This window comes from Enhydra lutris, unplaced genomic scaffold (genome assembly GCF_002288905.1).
Source record: "Enhydra lutris kenyoni isolate GAN:26980312 unplaced genomic scaffold, ASM228890v2 scaffoldscaffold52, whole genome shotgun sequence".
Classification (NCBI taxonomy): domain Eukaryota; kingdom Metazoa; phylum Chordata; class Mammalia; order Carnivora; family Mustelidae; genus Enhydra; species Enhydra lutris.
Genome location: NW_019154136.1, coordinates 4,682,468 through 4,704,992, shown reverse-complemented (window position 1 = coordinate 4,704,992; position 22,525 = coordinate 4,682,468). Strand labels below are relative to the sequence as shown.

Genomic DNA, 22,525 nt, shown 5'->3' with positions numbered 1-22,525 from the left:
TCTTAATGGACTTGTATTGGATTTATTTTCACACAAAAGGAAATTGCCTTCCATACTATTCCTTCTCAGGATTTGGCAAATCACGGACAGAGCTCAGGAGAACAGTCCTGTGGTGAGGAGCACAGCCTCTGGCAACGGACTGCCCAGGTTTGACGGGTTTGGAGCTCACCTCTGCCCCCGTTAGACGTGTTGAGCTTCCATGTTAATTCCTCGCATTTCAGTTTGATGGACACTTCTCTGCGTCCTCTGGATAGTGGGGCTCATGCTCATATCTATCTTCAAGGGCTCGGGACAGAATGAAACACATTCTAAGAGTGCAGGTAGCTTTTCTCCGTCCCTGCATCTTTATGCTTACTGTTCCGGCCACCAGCGCCCCTGCGTCCCTGGTCACCATGCCTCACAAAATTGAAGGAATCGGGAACTTTGCTCTTAGCCAGGGAAAAGGATGCCAAACCTGTCAAGATCAAGAAAAATAAGGATCATATGAAGTTCAAAGTCCAGTGCAGCAGAAACCTTTATACCCTGGTCATCCCAGACAAAGAGAAGGCAGCCACGTGACGCTGTCCCTGTCCCCAGGTTTGGCAGTGAAGAAGCCAAAATGAAGCTGGTACACTGATTGGAACTGTATTAAAATTTTAAAAGCTCAAAAAGTAAATAAATACATAAAAGAGCGCCAGGTACCTCCTTCTCATTTCAAAGATATTTATTGTTATTATTACTAAACTCTAAAATATTTGGGCTACTGAGTCTGCCAGTTAAGGAGAATGAAAGGCATCTAGTGCGCAGTAGAGGTCTCAAAAGTTGATTGCATTTTTCATTTTTTTGACATCATATAGTCCAGGGTAAGCCCTGTGACCACAGTCAACCACCTTACAGACTCATACAGGGAAGAATCGGCTTCCTTTTCTCTCCCACCACTGCCTCACCACACAACCCGTTCCTGTTTGCCAAGCTTCCTCTTTTCTTTTTTTTATTTTTTATTTATTTATTTGACAGGGAGAGAGAGATCACAAGTAGGCAGAGAGGCAGGCAGAGAGAGAGGGGGAAGCAGGCTCCCTGCTGAGCAGAGAGCCCGATGCGGGGCTCGATCCCAGGACCCTGAGATCATGACCTGAGCCGAAGGCAGAGGCTTTAAACCACTGAGCCACCCAGGTGCCCCTAGCTTCCTCTTTTCTTAGCTGTAGGTCCTACCTCAGTTCTCTGTATGGCATCGTTGAGCTTGACGTGGCTGAGAATTGTATTACTAAAATGAAAGAGATTTGTCGCCTACTGTGATAACAAAATAATACACCCGCATTGTGAAAAACATACAATATAGATCATATAGAGGAGAAAGTTAAAAAAACAGAATCACCTGAGCTCCTACTACTCAGGGCGAGCCATTTTTTTTTTTTAAGATTTTATTTATTTATTAGAGAAAGAGAAAGAGACCGTGCGAGAGAGAACACAAGCACAGGAAGTGGGAGAGGGAGAAACAGGCTTCCCGCTGAGCAGGGAGCCCAATGTGGGGCTCGATTCCAGGACCCTGGGATCATGACCTGAGCCAAAGGCAGACACTTAACGACTGAGCCACCCAGGCGCCCCTAGGGCGAACCATTATTGTGTATGTAGAGGAGACAAGTCTGTGTATGAGGGTGCGTACATTATATGTCATACGTATGAGCTATATAATGTAGGGTAGGTGTGTGTACACACATCCTTTCCTGAGTGGGGTGACATTGAGCTGCTGCTTTCTGATAGAGGGACACTAACATCTCTGGTTCTGAGATTCTCTTAAAGAGGAGTCCTCCCCAGAGCAGGCAGGAGATCTGAGTGTTGTTCTAGGTTTTCCTATATTGCTTCATCGTTCCTTTAACCTCTTCCCTTCTTTGCCCTTGACTCTCCTGAGTCAGACACTGACCCTTCATTTTCGACAATTTTGACAACAGTGGACAAAAGTGAAACAGGTCAAAGATTACCATTTCCGATCACTTTGGGGTGTGAAAATAGTGGTCCAATAAATTGTGGCTTTCATAAAAATGACTCTGCTGAGGTCTCAGATGATTTCTGTGGCCTGACTAGATTTTCTGTACCAGACACCCCAGCCTTCAGAGTATGGGGCACGAAACAGTTCTCTGAAAGGAGCTGTGTCTTGCTTCCCTCTGAAATTCTTGTTTAAGTTGCTTGATTAAACGAGAATATTTCCATTTGGCCAAAAAGCCTGGGTCAGATGTAAAAATATTGCCTATTAATCGGCAAGTGGTTTTCGCAGGAAAGTAGTTAACGTCCATCAGCCAATCCGTGTGAACATTTTTCAGTATTTGATCAGCATCTGATTTCTAACCATTTGTTGGACTGAATTTGAGCGAATGTTTGCAGATAATCCAACGGTTCTATAAACTCTCTTAAGTGATTTTCAGAATTTCTTATGTGTGCAAACACTGAATTCTCAGTTCCCACATCTTGAAATGAATATTTTTCTATCACGATATGAGGAAATATTAAGGTTTTCTCTACTTTTTTACTACCCAGAAAGAAGATTCATTTATGCTCCAGCTTCAGTGACGCATATGCCAAGTGTCGGGGTGGGTGGGAAGCATCTGAATTCCTTTGAGATCCCGTCTCTGGCTGCGAAGTGCTCATTTCAATTACTGAATAAAGTCATCGCAATAATATTTGAGAGATCATCTTTCAGCTGCACCTATGACCTAGTGACAGACCTGGAAGTAAAATGAAAATTATAGTACCCTATCAGTATTTGGGAGGTAATTACATTAGACATGGAGGTAGTTGAAATATTCATTTATAGGTTTTATTTGATACTGATGTATGCTTTCTGCAGTTGTGGCTTTAAGTTTATGTCAGGAGACCTGGCAGTGACCAGTTTTTCAATTATAGGAACAAGTTCAAAAGAGATGCGGGTCACCCTGAACTTGACCGAGTCCACAGACCTAAGCTGCAGCCGGGTTCTATCCTTTAAGCCATTTCTTCAACCTGTGTGAGCCTGGGGCCTCTCATTCCATGGAAGGGTTTGTAAGTGTTATTGGGATTCTAGGCAAGGCAGCTAGGCCCTTGGCATGTAATAAATGTAATAAATGGTATGTAATAAATGCTCAGCAAATATTAGCTCCCTGCCTCCTTGCAAAAACCAATGGAAAAGACTATGATGGACCAAGACAAACCCAAGAGTCCTCTGTCATCTCGGGCGAGCACGGGCACATGCACCTAGGCTCGGTCCCTGCCACGGTCCCAGCCACAGAAGGGACCAAACGACCTCACCCCCCAGCTGATACGACTGTCTGCTGCTTTCTGAACAATCCCAGCTTTAGCTCTGCTTCCTTGCCCCCACCTTTTAGACAAGAATCACGAAGATGCCCCCACTTCTTGAGCCTCCCCAGAAGCACATAACACAGGCCCCATCCTGTCAGTCCTTCTTCCGATGGGCTTGCTGCCTCCCGGTTGCCGACAGTATGGGGCCTCCCTAGTTGGACTGAGTAAGTAAATGCAACTTTGTTCAGGTCCCTGTGTGCCCCGGTACTTTGGCTGCAGGCCATCTGCACATGGGTGGCCATCCCTTTGGGGCAACACCTTTTCGGGGCTTCCACACCAGTATACTCAGTTGACCAGCAGTGTCTGGAGCCCTTGGGAGCTGGTGAGAAGCGCTTTACCTCCCCGTCGCTACTCCGAATCTACGGAATCAGCCTGCAGGGTGCCACGGTCCCCGGCCTTGCGCATGTCCGTTCAAGTGTGCGGTTTTCCTAGGCCGCTGTGTCTTAAGCCTGCCGGGAAAGTGCTAGAGAAATGCCAGTGCCTGCTTCCCACCTCCAACAATTCTGATTTAATTGGCCGGGGTGTAGCCTGAGCCTCTGGAGTTTATCCAGAACTCCCCAGTTCGTTCTCTCTCTCTCTTTTTTTAAATAAGCTCTACTCCCAACATGGGGCTTGATCTCATGACCCTGAGACCAAGATTCACGTGCTCCACCGACCAAACCGGCCAGGCACCCCTCCCCAGGTCTCTCTAACGTGCCACCTGGGTTGGGTTTTGTTTTGGCGGACAGCGCCAGGTGCTGACGATGAGCCGTGACCGGGCGAGGAGGACACGGATGGATTGGCGATGGTCTTCTCACCTGCGCTTCGCTCTCCTTTGTCTCCAGGTGGCCCCTCCGAAGGCAAGCTGATCCCGGGAGATCAGATTGTAATGATTAACGATGAGCCGGTCAGCGCTGCGCCGAGGGAGCGGGTCATCGACCTGGTCAGGTGAGTGACTCCCTCCCCTGGGCCCTGTTCTGCTGCGAGGGCTGATACGCAGCTCTGAGACCTCCTCCTGTGGAGGAATGGCTTCCTGTGAGCCAGTGAAGGGCAGTAACACGAGCCCACGTGTTCACCTTGACGGTGCTGGCGACACTGACCTCTAATCTAAAAACGCATGCCCCCTAAGCACCGAACACCCAATCGCCCGTTCTCTGTTAACTGCCAAGGTGCCTTTGCTTCAGCTGGAGTGTTCTTTGGCTCTTACTTTCATTGCTATATCCAAAGGTTGCATTTTTCCCCCTTCCAGCCTTACTGACACATTGATATTGCCTAATCGAGGAGGTCAAAATGCAATACCCAAATTCCATATAAGTGAAGAGTAATTTTATATAATCCCATGGATATGCAAACACAGAGCTCACTGATTTTTCATACTTGACTGAGTGATTCATTACTGAATTGTGAAAGCATCAACCGAAGCAAAAGGATAGTTAGGTCAAAGCTGTGACAGTTTAAAAATGTGCTTTTAGTGTATTGGCTTAGCTTGATCATCGGTGTAAATAATTCGTTGTATGATAGTCTTAGTGGAGCACCAGAAAATCTGTTTTATGTGATGTTAAAATATTAGTCAAGAGATCCTTGAAGCCCACTGGAATTCCTCTCCCACAGCGTACTTAGGGCAAAAAGGGGTCATTAGAAGTTAGAAATGAAACTATGTCTATTGTCTGAGCAGATCCGCGTGTGCTCCGGGGGTGTTAAGGGATAATGGGTGTGTGACACTTGTCTTTTACAAACCGATTTTTTTTTCCAAACAATATTGAAGCAGAAGCTAAAGCTATCAGAACATTTTAAACTGAAAAGGGGATCTTCTAACATTGATACTCTTTCGTTACAAAATGTACATCTGTACTTTGGAAAGGCATTAAGTGGAGCGTCTCAGGGGTTTTCCAGAGAAAGTTTCTTTCCCAAGTTCTGCAGCTTCTGCTTCACGGAGAAGCACTGGAGGGTCCTGTCAGTCCTTGGAAGGACTGGGAGAGGGGTAAGAAGACAGAGAAATAGAAATAGAGGCTGCTTACTTTTAGGGTGAGCAACATTTCCAGTTTGAGCCCAGCAAGGCCCACGTCCTGGGCAACCTCACAGTACTAGAAGGGTCGGCCACCCTACTTTTCTGTGTAGACCCAGGGGCATAGAGCCTTTGCAACTGGCTGGCCAAGTCTGCAAGGGGCGTCCACATCTCTCAAGGGTTCCTCCTTGTGAACAGGCACTGAGGTTCATGTTAGACCCCATCGTGCATCAGGAGTGAGACCTGGCAACACCTCCCATTTTCCTGGGGGCCAGGAATTCAAGAATCTGGGGGTGACTCTGTATTGTCAAGCCCCAGGGAGAGAGCTGCAGTGTTGTCATTTGGAGCCATTTGTCTCTTGAGATGCTTGTGGTTGTCAGCGGGGACAGGTGTCGTCCAGGCAGGCTCCAAGCCTTATGTAGGCCTGCATCCTGCAGTGTCTTGTTCGGGCCTGATGGCAGCACACGGGCTTCTTTGGTACCCCCCTGGGCACACCCTTCCGTTATCAGCTCTGTTGCCCTGTGTCCCCGGAGGATGGTAGGAGAACGAAGACGGCTCTGTGGGTGTGCTGGGACTGGCTTGCTCGCTGCAGGACAGAGACACGGCAACCAGGGTCTGAAAGTGTGATCATCTCCCAGCAGTCCTAACGGGACCTCTTGAGAGAGGTTTTCCAAAAAACGGTTTCCTTCTGCGTTAACATGTTTGGGAGAAAATGACCTCACCTTAAACAAAGTCTCTAGAGAACTTTCTGTTGTAGTTGTGTTGACTAAATGAACGACAGCTCGTGGTCCACACCCAGCCTGCCACCTGTCTCCGCACAGCCCATGAGCTAAGAATGGTTTGTACCATTTTTAAATGGCTGGGAAAAAAGAAAAATACAAGAAGAATATTTTGTGACACATGCATTCCATGTGAAATGCAAGTTTCCAGAGTCCATAAATAACATGCCAACAGTCGCACGCCACCATTCTATGCGTCGTCTCAGAGGGTTTTCTCCCTGCGGTAGCAGAGCTGGGTACTTGTGACCGACACCCATCTGGCCCTTGAGAGGAAAATGTTGTCAGTCCCTCTGGCAGGAGAGAGTAAAGGAACTAATGGCATTTTCGCCACTGATCCCTGCAACATGCCTGCATACTTGATCACGAGGTTGTGTTTGAAATGGAAAGCATGTATGCTTTTTAAACATTATGAAATACTTCAGGTGCCTAAACTCCCGTTCCCCTGTCAAGGCCGAACCCTGGGGTCAGAGGTCGGAGGGCAATAGGTGAGAGCCGAGGTCTTCTTGCCAAACTGCCTGCATTCAGAGCCCCCCTTGGTCAGTGGGGGCTGCTCCTCTGACTGGCACTGGCTGTCAGCTCTCTTGGTGGCATTGGTCCCTACAAGCTGGCTGTCTCCTGAGGCTCACCCATGAAGGCTCTGGAGGCAGGAAGGGACACATCCTGAGGAGCCACCCCACATGCACGGGGGCCTGGCACCAGCAAGACCAGCTACCCTTCAAGTTGTCTGCTTGACCCCATCACAGAGGACAAGAAGTCACCTCTCCCTAGATCTCGGCCCTTCTGACAACACCAAAGGTCCCGCTTTCAACTCCTTATGTGGGCTGGAGGAGGAAAGGGGAGGAGGAGGTGCTGGCTGGCAGTAGCAGATCCCATGGTGCCTCTTTCTAGAAAGTTCTGGGGGGTCCCACTTGTTTGTAGCTCCCTTTGGAATGTGGTCTGAGTCTCTTTATGGGTGTCCCACTGCTGTGTAACAAGGACATGGTTTAAATCCAGAATGCAGCTGGATGTGGTGGAAACAGGTGACCTGGATCCTACATCCCTGAGAGAAGAGACCTTGTCTGTGTTGTCCCCTTCTGTGTCCCCATGACCTGCTCCAAAGCCGGGCACGTAGGAGGTGCTCAGTGACCGTGCGTTGAGTGAGTGTGTGGGCTCTGGAGAGCGCTTTGTGAAAGCTCCCAATTGCCATGGTTTCCCCCAGCCCCTCCTTCAGTTCAACTTCTGCAAGCATGAATGTCAGCTAAGGGGTCCACCTCTCAGGAAACCCGTGTTTGATCAGGCAGCCACTGTGTACGCGGGACACAGAGCGAAGGCACCAGACACCGGGAGGGATGAGACGGCGCCCAGCCCTCGGGGAGCCGACAGTCCTTGCCACCATGGCTAGTGCTGTCTCTTCAGGATGGACCTCCTCGAGACAGACAAGACCCCACATCGAACCCTTGGGGGAGTTTTGTCGGATTTGAAGGGATACTGCTAGTGAGAAAAACGCATTGGCCATGGATGCCATTGAGATGATGAACGTGTCCCACAACCCTCAAGGTTGCTCCCTTTCATCTCCGTGCAATCCATTTATCTGCAATAAAAGTAACAAGGTGCTTTCTTTTAACCAGAGAAAGTCTCATGCAATAATAACACGGTGCAGTGCACGGAGGTGAGATGCAGTTGGTCGCCGAGTTCCTATTGTGGCTGATACCTTCAAAATTAAATTAAATTCATTAAACCAGAATTCAGAAATAACGCATTTCTCATTAATGAAAGAGTTCAAGTATTAGAAAAATCTTCCCCATGCCTTCCCATCAGCTTAGTCATCTGTCTGCCATATGTGTACGAACCTTTAAAAACGGGGCTCGAGTAACATCATCCCTGGGCTTCTCAGCCAATACGTGTTTTAAGTCTGTGTCTTACACAAGATAAATTCCCTCTCTCTTTAATAAAATACCCCATTTTCTTTGCCACTAAGGAAATTCAGAAAAACACTCATCACTTTAATAACCCTGTAAAATTCGCTCTTTAAAAATTGGTATCAATTCACCACTCGCCTAAATGGTTTCATCTTGTTTTGTTCTTTTTTCTCCCATCGCGGCATTTGCTTGCGGATCTTTTTTTTTCTTCTTCTTCTTCTTTTTCTTCTTTCCAGATACATTTATGTTTCTTTGTGGGTTATTTTTCTTATCATTTGGTTGCTCTATGATAGAAAATTATTTATTTTTCTAGAGAAAATGAAGGAGTTTCTTAGAGACCAATTTACTACTATAGTAACCACATTTGGGTTTTTTTCATGTGTCCTCAGATAGAGCTATAATTGCTGCACTGAAATTAGACGAGTTCTGTTCATTTCACAGTTTTCTAAGTTCTTAACTCGATCTCATACTTTATAGCGGCCGAGGAGCAAAATCTTTGCAGCATTCTTGCCCTTTGCAAATTACCATATCTTTCTTCTTTAGAAGTAGCCGCGGATAATTTCCCCTGGCTTTTCATAATTAGACATATTAACTTGAAACAATTTCCAAAATTTTATTTTTGAAAACTAAGGAGTATAATTGCTCGTAGACATCATGAATCATGCCCCATCCCTCAAGGCTAGCCAACCCAACTCAACTCGTTTCACTTCAACAAATGATTACTGAGCATTAATTAGGTAGCAGACGATGGGGCGGGTGCTGGCCATGTATAAATACCAAAGACATGATTCTTGCCCTTCAGGAGGAGACGTCCAGCTAATTTCCCTGTATTTATGAGTGTTGCAAGGCTGCAGTGGAGGGTAGCATTTGGAAGGAATGTTTGACGAGGTTGGATGGGGATGTAGAAGAGTGTAATGAAGTGGCAATGTGTAGCTGTGAACCCTGAGTGGAAGAGCAGGTTCATGGCTGGAGAGAGGCTTGTCAAATACATCTTGGTTCATACCTGGAAACCCCAGACCCTCCTGATGGACACTTACTTTCCCACGTGCAGAGAGAGAAATATCCATTGCCCTCATGGCCATCCTAAACCGTGACGTCAAAGTTTGGTCCTGCCTTCCTGCTGTCACCCCTTTAAGGCAGCAACAGAGCTCCTGGCTTGGGTTGGCCTGGAGGCATTTGGGGAGTCAGGACCCATCTGAAAATTGGGTGAATAGCGTGGACCTGCGCCTCCAACCAGAAGCATCCACGGGCACGCACGGTTTTGCCTTTAGTGTCAGAATGTTTCTCGGCCCCCATTCCCGGATGCCAATCCCGGTTTTAGAGCCCTGGCAGCATATTCTGAAGGTGTGGGCTCCCATCCTTTCCCTTTGTCTCCATCAGAAGGCAACATGAAGAGCCAGGCGTGTGAGCAGCTCAGTCTTACCCTTTCCCATCAGGGCAGTGAAGGCCGAGGGCAGCCCACCCCATGATGAGAAGGCACGAGGGTCAAACTGGAAACTAGTTCCCCTTCTCCCATCCCCTGCTGACCATCCCTCCATCTGTCTCCTCACACTGCCTAGTCTGATTATGCCTGCTGATCTAATTAATGAGCTGTGCTAGAGTTCCAGCCACATCTAGAGAAGATTGTCCATATCTATCAGACACGTCATCCCTTCTGTACTAATGTCCTGTGACTGGACAGCTTTTCTGGGGAGCATTAGGCTTCTTCCCGATAAGTAACTAGAATACGAATACGAATAGACGAAAAGTGACACATCATCACTTTAATTCACGAAGGACAAACACGAATTTTTAGCGACATTCCTTTTGCCTAAATAACTAATATGTATAAACACATGCCAGGCGATGTACACATTTCTTTCTAAGGCCAGGATGATCATCCCAACAATTACAACCAGGACACTGATACAGCAAGCGAGCCAACTCACGTCCACAGTCGAAGCCAGAGCTTTGTGTATAACTCACTGTTAAGGGTAACATTTTTGACCCTCAGGAGATAAAAAGAAAATGTGATGGGTCGCATCCCAACTAAGAGAGTTAACATGGAGCAAGTCCTTATCGTATGCTAAACTCTTTCATTCCTTAGTATTCAGACCAGATAATACTCGCACTGCGCTCACTATATACCCTGTCCCGTGTACATTTAATATATTAACTGATTCAGTCCTCACGATGGTTCCTGGGTCCACGGGTAACCTCTGATTTACAGGTGGGGAACCCAAAGTGCAGAAAAGTTAAGAATGTGCGCAAGATCCCTTAGCTAGTCAGCGGTGGAGTGAAACGCAGTCTGCCTCCTTAGTGACTGTGCTTTACCTATTCAGCTCGTATTTCTTGCGACAGCCCTAGGAGCAAGTATTGTTTCTTGTACCCCTGTTACAGCCTGGAAGAGGGAGCTTAAAGAAGTTAAAGCAGTTGCTCAGGGCAAGTAGGGAGGCATGCAGCGGGGGTAGAAGAAGCCAGTAGGAATTACCAGGACCTGTCGGTTCACACAGGGCCAAGTCTAGTTACCAAGTCCTCACTTGGTGGGCCCATCCAACAACGGAGCTGGATTTGGCCCTGAGATCGTGGGTCTGAGCACCTCCGTTCTTGAATTATACTCACAGAGCCCATCTCCTACCCCAGGTTTGCCAAGGCTCTGCTTGGATCTTTGCAGGAAGTACTCAGGAGTACCTCCTCGCTGCCCTCGGTGGGAGATTGGCAAGAGCTTGACGGCAAGTAACCATTTAGAAGGGACCCGTCTACAAGATCAGATCTCGGCCCCTCTGTCTTTTGATCAGGCTCTCCTCGCCAAAATTATAATGGAAAGTCAAATCGGATGATGTTCCATGGGCACAGCGTCTGCAAAGGAATCTGTATGGAGGGTCACCTTTCTGTCTCATTTCAGCTGGGCTTAGATGCATCATGATGCTGCTTAGTGAAATAGCAAAGCAGAGAGCAGCCACCGAGCATCAGGCATATAAAATATGCATGATGATGTAGGATATAATAAGGCCTTATTAGAGGAAGACTGGCAAGCAATTTCAGTGAAAACAGAAAAGAACAGCCCCTCGGTATGCTGACACAGCACATTGTAGACTCACCAAATACACACTTGCAGTGCACACATATCCTGGCATTTGCAAATTACAGAGCCTGGGGGGAGAGAGGTCAGTGATTCTAGAGAATGGGATGTGTGGGAAAACCTTCTAATAAGGACAAAGTAGAAAAAGTGATTTGAGTCTGTAGTTCATAAGGGCTATAATGAGAATTAATAAGAAAAGTGGTTTCATCCGCATTATTGCAGCGTGCCTTATATCTTGTTGATGAGCATCTCCTCGTCTCTCACTAGATCTCTCCATTACTCTGTATCCTTTTGTGCAACTCATGGATGTCGAATGAATGTCGGAGATTGAAGAATAGGGAACAAGTTTTCAACTAGGGCATATTTTCGGTGATCTACAGCTGACACTACTGAAGTCTTCACATCTTATCTACCTGAAGAAAAATGATAGAAGATGATTATTGGCCCTATGCTATGTTCTGTTGATCTTTGAGATAAATTATTCCACAAACTTTCTAGAAGTAGCTGAAAAGACAAAAACAAACAACAAACAAACAAACGAAAAACACATCCCAGCGAGCCCGCAATCAGAACGTACCCAGGACCAAATAGAAGCCCCGTTTCCTAGAGGTTTTAATAGAAGGTCTCAGGACCTTAACACCTGAACCTATCTCTACAGCCAACACAGTGGGTGGGCAAGAATCTCAGGCCACATGCTCAGATGGCCAAGAAGCCCATTTTTTTTTTTAAGTAATCTCTATGCCCAACATGGGACTTAAACTCACAACCCCGAGATCAGGAGTCACATGCTCTCCCGACTCAGCCAGCCTGGCTCCCCAGAAGTGTACCGTTATTTATCTATTGTATATAACAATCCAAATTATTCCTAGTTCCTATCCTAGGGTATGGTCAGTTTGTCCCATTTTCCACAGTGCTGCGTCTCCGTCAGGCGGGTTGCTTGAACAGGAGGAGGCTTGGGGGAGGCGAAGCAGAATTTGCTAGAATTTGCTGAGATACCTTTGTGCCCATCTGGTCTGCCTGCGTTCATTCACCTTGGCTGGGAGCTACTATGGCGTCTCTTGTTCACTGCTGTCAGCACTTCCTTAGCCACCTGTCTGCCATCTTGGGTACACTTGCCCCTCCTGCGCCATATTGGGACATGGACTCCTCTCTAGGGCTCATTTCCTTCGGGGTCTTGTCACCTTCCCAGGGTTCTGACTACAAGAAGATGTACAGGTCATTGTACTGTTTCATTCCACCAGACTATTTGGGGGTTCCCAATGGGATCTTCCTGAAGGATAAGCTTCTGAAAAGAGGGGGATGATGTGTGCTCTTTCACAGGCACCCCCAGTTTGATACTCTTCTAAGTGCCCTAAGATTCGCTCTGTCTCCCCATCCTCTGACCAGTCCCCATGCCAGAGAGGAGTAAGCTTTTCTCTGCATTGTTGAATGTCCTTCCTAGCCTTATTTTTTACCCTCAGTTCCTAGAACCTAGGTATTTTTTCCACTTCTGTCATAACCCTGTCCAGGGGGTATGATGGGTGTGTGGTCTGACTGACCACATGGGCAAAGGGATAGAGTGGATCCAGCAGAGCCAAGAAATGAGAGGAGAGGGCATGAAGGGGAGAGGGGACACTGGTGGATATTTCAGAATACTGTCCTGCTACCTGATGAAAATTCATGTGGCAGAGAAATCAGAAAAAGGTGAATTCAAAGGCTACATCCGAAATGGATTCACTGTGTCCAACGTTGGGCAAGGACTTTATTTACATAAGCCTGTCTCTTGAGCCATAAAATGGAGATCTGTCTCATACAGTCGTGAGAGCTAGCTAAGCCAGAATGACATCACGTATGCAAGAGTACTTGGTGACTTCTAATCAGACAGGTCGTTGTGTCACATGTTGTCATTAATGCTCATGAAATTGCAGAGCAAGAGATTGGAGCACAATCCAGATATGCAGTCAAAACCAAAGAGAGGAACCTTAGCAGAAATCGAGTTTTGTTTTGTTTTGTTTAGAAATTTAGTCTTTTAGGATGAAGAAAACTTGAGGAATGATGAAAAAGCCCAGAAGGCCCCCAGGGTTTGTTGGCAGAGCTAGCCAAGGCTCAGCCCTAGAGTGCTAGAACCCAGCAATGTTGATCAGTGAACTTGACTCGGGCATTCGCACAGGTGTGCAGCAGGGCAATGAGGTGGTGGCTGGAACAAGAGGGATTCAGTGTCATGTCATATGGGTGAAGGGGGTGTGGGCAGATCTGGGAGCTCTTGGCATGTGCCCTGCTGAGGTTATGACTAGGTTAGGAATGACCTGAACCAGGGGTCGGTAAGCGTTTTCTGCAAAGGACCAGGTTGTACATATTTTAGGCTTTGTGGGCCATATGGTCGCTGTCACAACAACCCTGTTCTGCCATTGTAGCACAGAAGCAGCCATAAATAATATGTAAACAAATGAGTGTGGCTGGGTTCCAGTAAAACTTTGTTTACAGAAACAGAGAAGGACAAATTTAGCCCCGAGGCTGTTGTCTACTGGCCCCTGACTTAAACCAATGAAACTTTGAGACCTGTTTTGAAGATAAGGGGACTGGAGAGGCAGAGCAATAAAGCAGAGGGTGCTGGGTGTTTTTTGTTGTCGTTGTTTTGCTAGCAAAAATAGTAAGGATAACACCAATATGATAAACGCTGTGGCAACCTAAAATCCTTTTTGGAAAGTGGAGTCATGGAAAAAAAAAAAAAAAAAAAAAAAAAAGCAACAAGCAAACAGATAAACATCACAGATTTCTGTATTGCTTTCCCTTATCCTCCCCAGTCAGCCCCCAAAGTTAATTACTCCCATATCTTGAGCCGCTGAAATGTACAGAGATTTTATTATAATCTATACCACCCAAGGTTAGCCATATTTGTGAACTTGCTGGTCTCTGTCATGAGTCTGTATTTCTTAGTGACAAGGACCCGGATTAGGAGAACACTGGCTGCTGTAACAAAACCCAAATCATACCATGCTTCAGTCACAATGGGGATTTGTGAATGACATAAAGTCCGTAATGAGCGCTCCTGATTGGTGGACAGCTCCCCTGCCCGTGGGGCGGGGCCGAAATCCAGGGACGCAACCCAGACACCACCTGGTCTGTGACTGCTGTCTCCAGCATGCTGCTTGCCTTTGTCCTTGTCATATGGCAGAGAGGAAAGCGTTTGGAAGGGTCCATGGGAGGGTTGGCCAGGCCAGGCCTGGAAGGAAGGGGTTGGGGGTATACAGAGCTTGCACTCCCCTCGCTTTGGTAGGAAGTCAGCCACATGGGTGACTGTCCCCATGCGGGGAGCTGGGTGTGCGGTCCAGCCGTGCGGCTGATAGAAGTAAATGTTTCCAGGAAGTCCTCTGTAAGGGGATTTAATGTGGAGCTGCCTTTTACATGATTACATACAATCCGTTTCATTATTCCTTTGATCAAATCTAAACAAGTTCTTAAGCTTTTCAGCAGTCGTGTCCGAAGCAACTCCCTGGTTTGTCTCATGCCTTTGCATACATGTTGGTTTTAGTCTGGACACCCGTGTTCCAAACACCCGCATACTTCCCCAGCTCAGCTCATTGTCCTATCTCTGTCTACCTCACTTTTCCTAACTTCACTGGTCTCAGCCTCTTCGCATCACCTTGGCCTCTGCTCATAGATTAGAAGTGGCGTATTTAGTAAGTGGTTCAAGTTGCCATTCTGGAATTAAACTTTCCCCTGGCCTGAAGGTGGTGTCAGATCCCATACTCAGCATGACCAGAGTTACATTTATGCCCATACTGAAGATGCCTGCTAGTGGACATTAAACTTCTCTTTTCTCTAAGAAAACGCAGTGTGGCCTTTTAAAGGTTTTATTTGTGCCAGACATGCGTTGCTTACATGGGAGCCGACAGGTAAACCTCCTCCCTTCCTGATTGAATCGGCATTGGCGCTGTGTAATCTTCCCATGCCCCCTGGTCTGAAGATGCCGAGCGTAGGAGTGTGAGATCGACCTGCGTGGAGGACAGAGAGGATCGGGGTTCTTCCCCAGGCATCTCCCAACCAGCCCTGTCAAGCTGGGCATGCCGCAGCCCCAAAAGTTTGTGAGGGAGGATCGTAGTCATTGTGTGTGAGACCGTTCTTCATTGTCAAGGTCTGTCCTTGAATGGAAGGACATTTGACATCTGGCGCCTCATCCACTAAACCCCGGTGGTGCTCCCCAATGACTGGGGATGTCCTTGCCCCATAGAAGACCACTGAAGGTGAGAGTTATGAAATCTTGGCCACCTTAAACATGCTGTGATCAGTAGTAGACACCTCTCCCCTTTCTCTCAAGAGGGTGTCATTTCCCATTCCCACAGGTGAATGGTTCCCCAGTGAGTGGGAATGTCCAAAGATGGGGAAATATACATGAAATGGTTGGGAAGAGAGGAGGGGAGGTAACGAGGCAAGTCCTATCCCTGTTCCCAGGCAACAGAGCGCGGAGCAGGGAGGCAGCAGTCATCAAAAGCCACCCTCTCCCTGCTGGGAGTCCAGATGGTGTGGTAGCAGAGACCCTATGTTCATAAACTAAATGGTGAGACCGTGAATTTTTGTTATAAATAGTATCTATAAAAAATGTATTGGCTTGTAAATCTCAGGCAGAAAAGGATTCTTCGCCCAAGTAAGATGCAAGGAGAGATTTTGTACTCCCTTGCCACTCTGGCTTGCTTGTTTTTTCAAGCAAACGAAAACCACTGAAAGAGGTCCTTGAACCGCAGTTTTTCAAACAAGGAAACGTGAAGCCACCACCATTTATTAACCCCACCTCTGGGCCCCACACACCAAATCCTAGCACTTCTCTGGGACTGGGAGTAATCAGACTCCTTTCTAGTTAAGAAAACAGGGTTCAACTCATGCTGAGTGTCTGCTGGGCTCGATGCTATGCTAGCGGAATTCCATGATTTGCTCAACGTCAGTTGAGAAATACTTGATGAAGCCGGGAAGTCAGTCCTGTGTCCATCTATGGTATGTACCATCCCTTACTCCATCCGTCACTTGGCGTCTGGGGGACCCTTGAACCCTGAGCAGACCCATCTCTGGTGGCTATGTGGATTAGCACCAGAGCACCCGTCCTGAATGGTGAGAGCTGAGTGACATCTCCAGGACCCTTGCGTGACCTGGGCAAGAAGGTAGCTCTTCCCAGACACAACTAAGAATATGTCTCCCACCAGGCTACCGGGCAGGAGTTCAGAGTAGGGATACATTGAGTAGAAATAATTTTTTTTAAAGGATGTTTTTCACAGCTAGTGTTATGGGGTTAAAATTTTGTACCTGCTACCTAGTCTTTTTCTTACATTGGACAAAATGCACACGCAAGGAAAAGGAAGACTTTCTTGAAGGCCATTTGTCCACTCTGAAATGCGTTTTGATTCCACGTGCAAACATACGAGCTTATGTCTGTCAAATCAGCAACTGGGGCGTCTGGGAGGTTCAGTCAGCTAAGCATCCCACTCTTGGTTTTGGCTCAGATCATGATCTCAAGGTTGTGGGATCAAGCCCCGTGTTGACTCTGTCCTCAGCAGGGAATCTGCATGGGATCCTCTCCTCCTCCCTTTCCTTCTGCCCCTTGCCCACGCTCACGCATGTGTTCTCTCTGTCTCTGTCCAATAAATTAAAAAAAAAAAAAATCTTTCAAAGCAGCTTTTATTTCAACATTTTGGCTTCTCAGAATCCTGTATATTATAAATCAGTCTTTATTAAGCAAATTATGTGCCAGCACATAGTAGACATTAAAAAGCAGTTAATAAGCCATTTGATTACAACTTAAAAGATGAAATATAAGCTCATTTACTCTGTAAGTTACATATGTTTAGACAGAAAAGTACCAAGAAAAAATTACGAATCTTGGCATTTTGACAGCAGCCTGTGTAATACATTATTATTCTAAACTAGATTTCTATTTCCACATCTTTGCTTTCTCATATCCTGAGTATCTCCCATTTAAACAACCAAGGCAAAATTCATTGCTGATTCTAGATCAAATAATAAAGGACCCAGAAAGCAAAAGATTTGTTAGTTTCCCCCATATGAGAATTTATCACTATTAGACATCCTTCTTTTCCTTTTACCTCCTTGCTGCTATCTATTTATATATTTATGCACAAAATAGTCTGTATCTCTGTGTCTAATAAATGGGACTGCTCTATGGGCTGAGCATTCTTGGGTTTTTATAAGAAGCATGTCAGAGCTGAATTTTCATCACACGCTCTGAAACTCTGCCCCAGGGTGTTTTCATTTATATTTAATGTTAAATCAAGGATATTAGAGGTGGAACAAGCTGTTCCTCATTGAACCCAATCAACAGTATCAGCTCGCTTTGAATTCTGGAAATAACAGGGAACGTTCTTTCTCATAGAGCACTTCAGGGTGTCTGGGTGACTGGGACCTTGGTAATTTCAAAACTGAATAGCCGAACACAGCAACAAAATCAGCCTCTCTCAGGGTTTATAATAAAACATACCAAGTTTGGGGAAAGCTTCTAGAAATGTGACCATTTTTTTTGAAGACTCACACTTCTCGCCCTTTAATTTCCTGCATCTATTATGTGTCTTACATAGTGAGGTACCAGTTTCCACTATTTTACGAAGTAATACAATACGTGGGAGGCCCTTAGGGGTGGCCTTCCTCTGTAATTTGTTTTCTTTTCTCCATGAAGTCCCTTTCCTTGGTCTCGCAAATATACGGTAGTTCTTAAAAATAGCATAGCTGTGATTAATAAGAGCCTTTCAGGCAGATGTGGAATGTAATTCAAACAGGCTTAAGCAAAAAAAATGAATCTAGTGACTGGTGGAACTCCAAACAGATCGATGGTGCAGCTGGTCAGGCTTAAGAGAAGTCAGGTGTTGAAACCCAATGGTGACAGGAGTCCTTTGTCCACCATCTTTGGCCTTGGCCCACTTTCCTGTGTTCACTTCTTTAGGAGAGCTCTCTCCAATTAGTGGTGAGGCTAAACCAGACCTCTAGGCTTGCAAGCCACCAGCTTAACAACTCAAGAGGGTGAGGACCCACCATTTTCCCCAAATATCTAAGCCACCTTCCCAGACAGGGCATTTACTGTCCCAGTATGGTGACTGTCTACCCCTAAATAAATTACTGGTGCTTGGGAGAAGACTGTGCCCTGGGGGCTGGGAGGGGGGCAGGTCTGGGTCATGTGATGAAGATGGGATCATCCCTGCCTGGAGTTTTAGGGCCTGAGAGTTGGAGAGGTTGGCTCTGCAAAGGACATCTGGTGGCCATTACTAGAAGAGTGGACTGAATCCTGGTCAAGCCAAAGAAACCACTGCTGACATTATGAGTCCGTCATGGCTGTGGGTTTTTTGGGAAACATTTTATGATGGAAAATCTTGAAAAAGATCATAAGTGTTGAGAAAAAGTGTAGTCAACATATGTTGCCCTCACCCAGTTTCCACCATTCTCACTCATGGCCAGTCAGTCATCCATACCCCAGGACACCCTCTACTTGTTCATGATATTGAAGCAAACCCCAACGTATCATATCATTTCATCTGTAGTAATTCAGTATGTACCTCTAAGAGATCAGTATTCCTTATAAAAATTAAAAACACTTCATAGCATTATACCTTATAGTATACAATGTAATCAGATAGTCCCAGTATTCATATCTCTTCCATGGCCTCAGAAAATAATTTCTTGTTACAGTGTATTTGAATCAAGAGCCCCGTAGAGTCCATATAATATGAGTTGTTCATATGTTATTTAAGACTCTTTTTTATTTTTACTTTTCAAGATTTTATTTATTTATTTGAGAGAGAGTGCCAGCAGGGGGACAGGCAGAGCAGGGGGACATGCAGAGGGAGAAGCAGACTCTCCACAGAGCAGGGAGCCCAATGTAAGACTCCATTCTAGGATCCCAGGATCATGACCTGAGCCAAAGGCAGATGCTCCACCAACTGAGCCATCCAGGCATCCCATGACTCTTCTAAACTATACTTTCTCCTTCCCTTTCTTTTTTAAATTATCTTCCAAAACAACATACCTATATTTTTAAAAAAAAGTTATTTGTCCTATAAAGAATCCTGGACCCTGAATTTGCCAACTGTATCCCTGGATGTCATGTCCCATGATCCTCTCTGATTTCCTATAAGAATCGGATTTGCTTCCTTATGGAGGATGCTGCGTACCTTCCATCTCCAGGGGTGCATGAGAGCTGGTTGTGTCTCTTTGTATAATGTAAGCAACTGTTGATAATGTTGGCCAAATCTCTCATTTCATTAGTGATTGTAACAAAGTGATACACTAATTCTATTATTTCTTGCTCAGTTATTAGCTGAATAAATTTATTTAGTTACTTACTTACTTACTTACTTACTTATGAGTATGTTCCATGACTAGCATGGAACCCATTCGCTGAACGACTCTGGAGAGAAAATAAATTTGGTTACCCGAGGAACGATTCCTATGGAAGGAACGATTCCTATGGAACGATTCCTATGGAAGAATTTGATTCTGTCCCTTCGTTTTCCACTTTCCAAAACCAGATTTCAGAATGAGTTGTTTCACTGGCTTTTCTCCCCAAAACTTTTTTTTTAATGTTATTTTGAACTCATGGATTTAGGTATGTTTGATCATTTAAATCCATTGGTATTCTTGTCAAAGCTCAACTCATCTCATCTTTGGTAAGTTGGAGCCTGTTGCAGTGGGCTATCGAGTCCTCGTGACATGACCCTAAGGGTCTGTATTAGTGTCTCGACTTTCTGATAAGACAGGATGCTCAAGGTTTGGCTCGTGTGTTTGTCACTCCAGATCAGGAATCAGTCATTCCTCCAAGGAGCCGTGATTGCTTCTAGTGGGAAATGGTGTTTGGTAATCTGAATGTCGGTGTGCTCATTGAGATGGATAGAACTACAACATTTGTGTACATTTTTTAAAGGTGAAATACATCATGAGGAGATATTGATATGTCTGATTCAAGTTCAGGACAAAACGTTTTTACATGACCCCATATGTCTTTCATCTTTATCTCCCTTTTCTCAAACTAAATCCCTATTCTCGGGGACCGTATCATGACTTCTAGCTTGATCCCACACCACCCATATTCCCGCCTCGGAATAACAACACTACCACAAATAACCTGGTTACCCATTGCATTTTAAGAACATTTTGTTGCAGTTCTTTTTGTCTTCCTGACATGCCTTACAAGGATGTTCAAAATGCTGTTTTAAAATCACTTGGGACAGTTCCTCTCTTTGTCACTCTGCCTCTAACTGGATTCACAGGTACAATTACTTCATCTTACTTAAAATTGCTAGGATGGCTCCTTTGTTTAATTTTGTTTTAAAATTATGCATAGCTATAACCATTCCTTCAACAGGATACGTGGGTTCCTTATTTCATTTTAAAAAAGCAATATTTGGGGATTTTATTTAGTTGTGTTTTATAATTATGTCTATTTACATGATTCCCAAGTCAAATCTACAAAATGTATGTTCAAGGAAGTGTAAATTCTGTCCCTGTGCTCCCCTCTCTATTTCTTCCCTGATATGTAACACTTATTTTTTATTTTATACTGTGGTTCTTTCTTCCGTTGTTTAATATGAGCACATACTCCAATTTGTCTCCATTCTTAGAAATAGCAGTAAATGAGACATACTTTTTTCACTTAACTGTATATCCTACGGATCATTACATCATATCATCATATTTCTTACACACACGTGTGTGTGCTTGTAGGTGACTCATCGTAATTAGGAAGACAGGTGTTTTTGGTCAGGTGGTTGTCATTAGACTGGTGTCTTTACATAATGGCCATCTCCCCACACACACACCTACCCACGGTTTTTTATTTCAGGCTATTATCTAATGGTTCCCTACTCTGAACATTTTTGAAGTTAACAAATAACCTCCTCTTTGTCCTTCTTGCCATCCCCTTAAACACTGAATTTGAACTATTATCTTTATACTCACAATTCGTATTATCTATAAGGCAAGTGTCTACCTACCTCTGCTCTTGGTCAGTTTTCCTTTTCCTCCACCCACTTTTTAAAAAGATTTTATTTATTTTTTTGACAGAGAGGGGGAGATGCAGAGGGAGAGGGAGAAGCAGGCTCCCCAGTGGGCAGGGAACCCGATGAGGGACTCGACCCCAGGACCCCGGGATCATGACCTGAGCCGAAGGCAGATGCTTAACCCACTGAGCCACCCAGGTGCCCCTATCCAGCCATTTTTACATGGATATACTACATCCACTTGTCAGAATGGAATTAACACAGATGCTCCCTGTTGCTCTTCCTGGATGGGAATCTCCCACTTTTGGGGGGGACCTGTTGGTAATTCCAAGGTTTCTCTGCTCTCTGAGTGATCAGAGGCCCCTCTCCCTTCCCTTCAGGTCCTCCCACACAGATACTTTGGTGGCCTGTCTTCACCAGCTCCAATGTAGCTGCCATGGAGATACCTCACATGCAGTTTTGCTGGGCTGGTGTCCTGGGTTTGGAGCTTTGCTCTCCTAGCTGCTCTCTCTTTATAGGCCAACTCAACACTGGTTCACCAGTTTCACCTAATCCTCCAATGGCTGCAGATTTTACTGAAAAGCTTCACATACGAAGAACTGTTTACAAATATTTAGTATCTCTTATGGGCACGTAGTACTTTCGTTTGAGTAATTCTCTTGCAGTCCCAGCCAACAAATATAATCAAATGGCAATGATCGTAGGTTCAGGTCAAGTCCAGCTCTTTTTAATAAAGAAGAAATAATCCTCTCTTATGGTAGAAGGAAAAAACCTAGCTCTTCTGTTGAAAACAAAATGGTTCAATGTTTTCCTTTTTCCTTAGAAGTGAATAGCAGACCAGTTTTTATGGTACTTGTGAAATTTGCCATCTGAAGTTTAAATGTTGAGACTGTTACACTTGGGGACATCGAACAAAGCATAGATTTTAAAAATTGACTTCCTGCGCTGTAAAGCATCTACTTGTAAAGTAGCGTGGGAAATAGTCAATCCAGTGAAGGCATCGCCTCTGCCAGTATTATTTTCCTACTATATGTTCTTCCGTGATCGACATATATGAGTAAAGGGTACTGTTCACCTTCCCAAAACAGTAGTGTCATAGCAAAGATTGCCGTCATTCTGTGACTGAGGTTATAGAGGCTCGAGAGGAGCAGAGTATTTTCTTGAAGTTGTGCAGCCCATAAATAGCAGAGCCCAGAGCCAAACACGGCTGCTGAGGGAACCAGAGGTGGAGAACCATCATACCAGCATGTGCAGAAAGCTCGCAGTGCCATTTTCAACACAAGAAGGCAATCGAACAGTTTCCATCGGACAAGAGAACTTAGACTGCTCATTTGCTTCTAGGATGGTGAGGAGAGGAGGGCGTAGGAGAAGCCTTTTGAAATTCTTGGGTAGTCTAAACATTGCAGTTCAATAGATATCATTTTTTTTCTCCCAAGTTTTGTAAGCTATAATTCAGAGAGGCTCTAGGGTGGTTTCTGCCCACCTCTGGATTGAAAAAGAAACACAGCATTGAGGCTATTTTAGGC

At 45.4% G+C, this 22,525-nt stretch overlaps 1 protein-coding gene and 1 pseudogene across 1 annotated transcript in view; both read left to right on the top strand.

Moving 5' to 3' along the window:
* The window catches only part of LOC111157147 (FERM and PDZ domain containing 4), a 191,874-nt gene that overhangs the window by 102,827 nt on the left and 66,522 nt on the right, over window positions 1-22,525 (top strand). Inside the window, exon 3 of the mRNA XM_022518407.1 lies at window positions 4,134-4,236. Within this exon, the coding sequence (XP_022374115.1) occupies window positions 4,134-4,236 (103 nt within the window). The remainder of the gene's footprint in view (window positions 1-4,133; window positions 4,237-22,525) is intronic.
* Window positions 393-602, top strand: LOC111157149 (annotated as a pseudogene).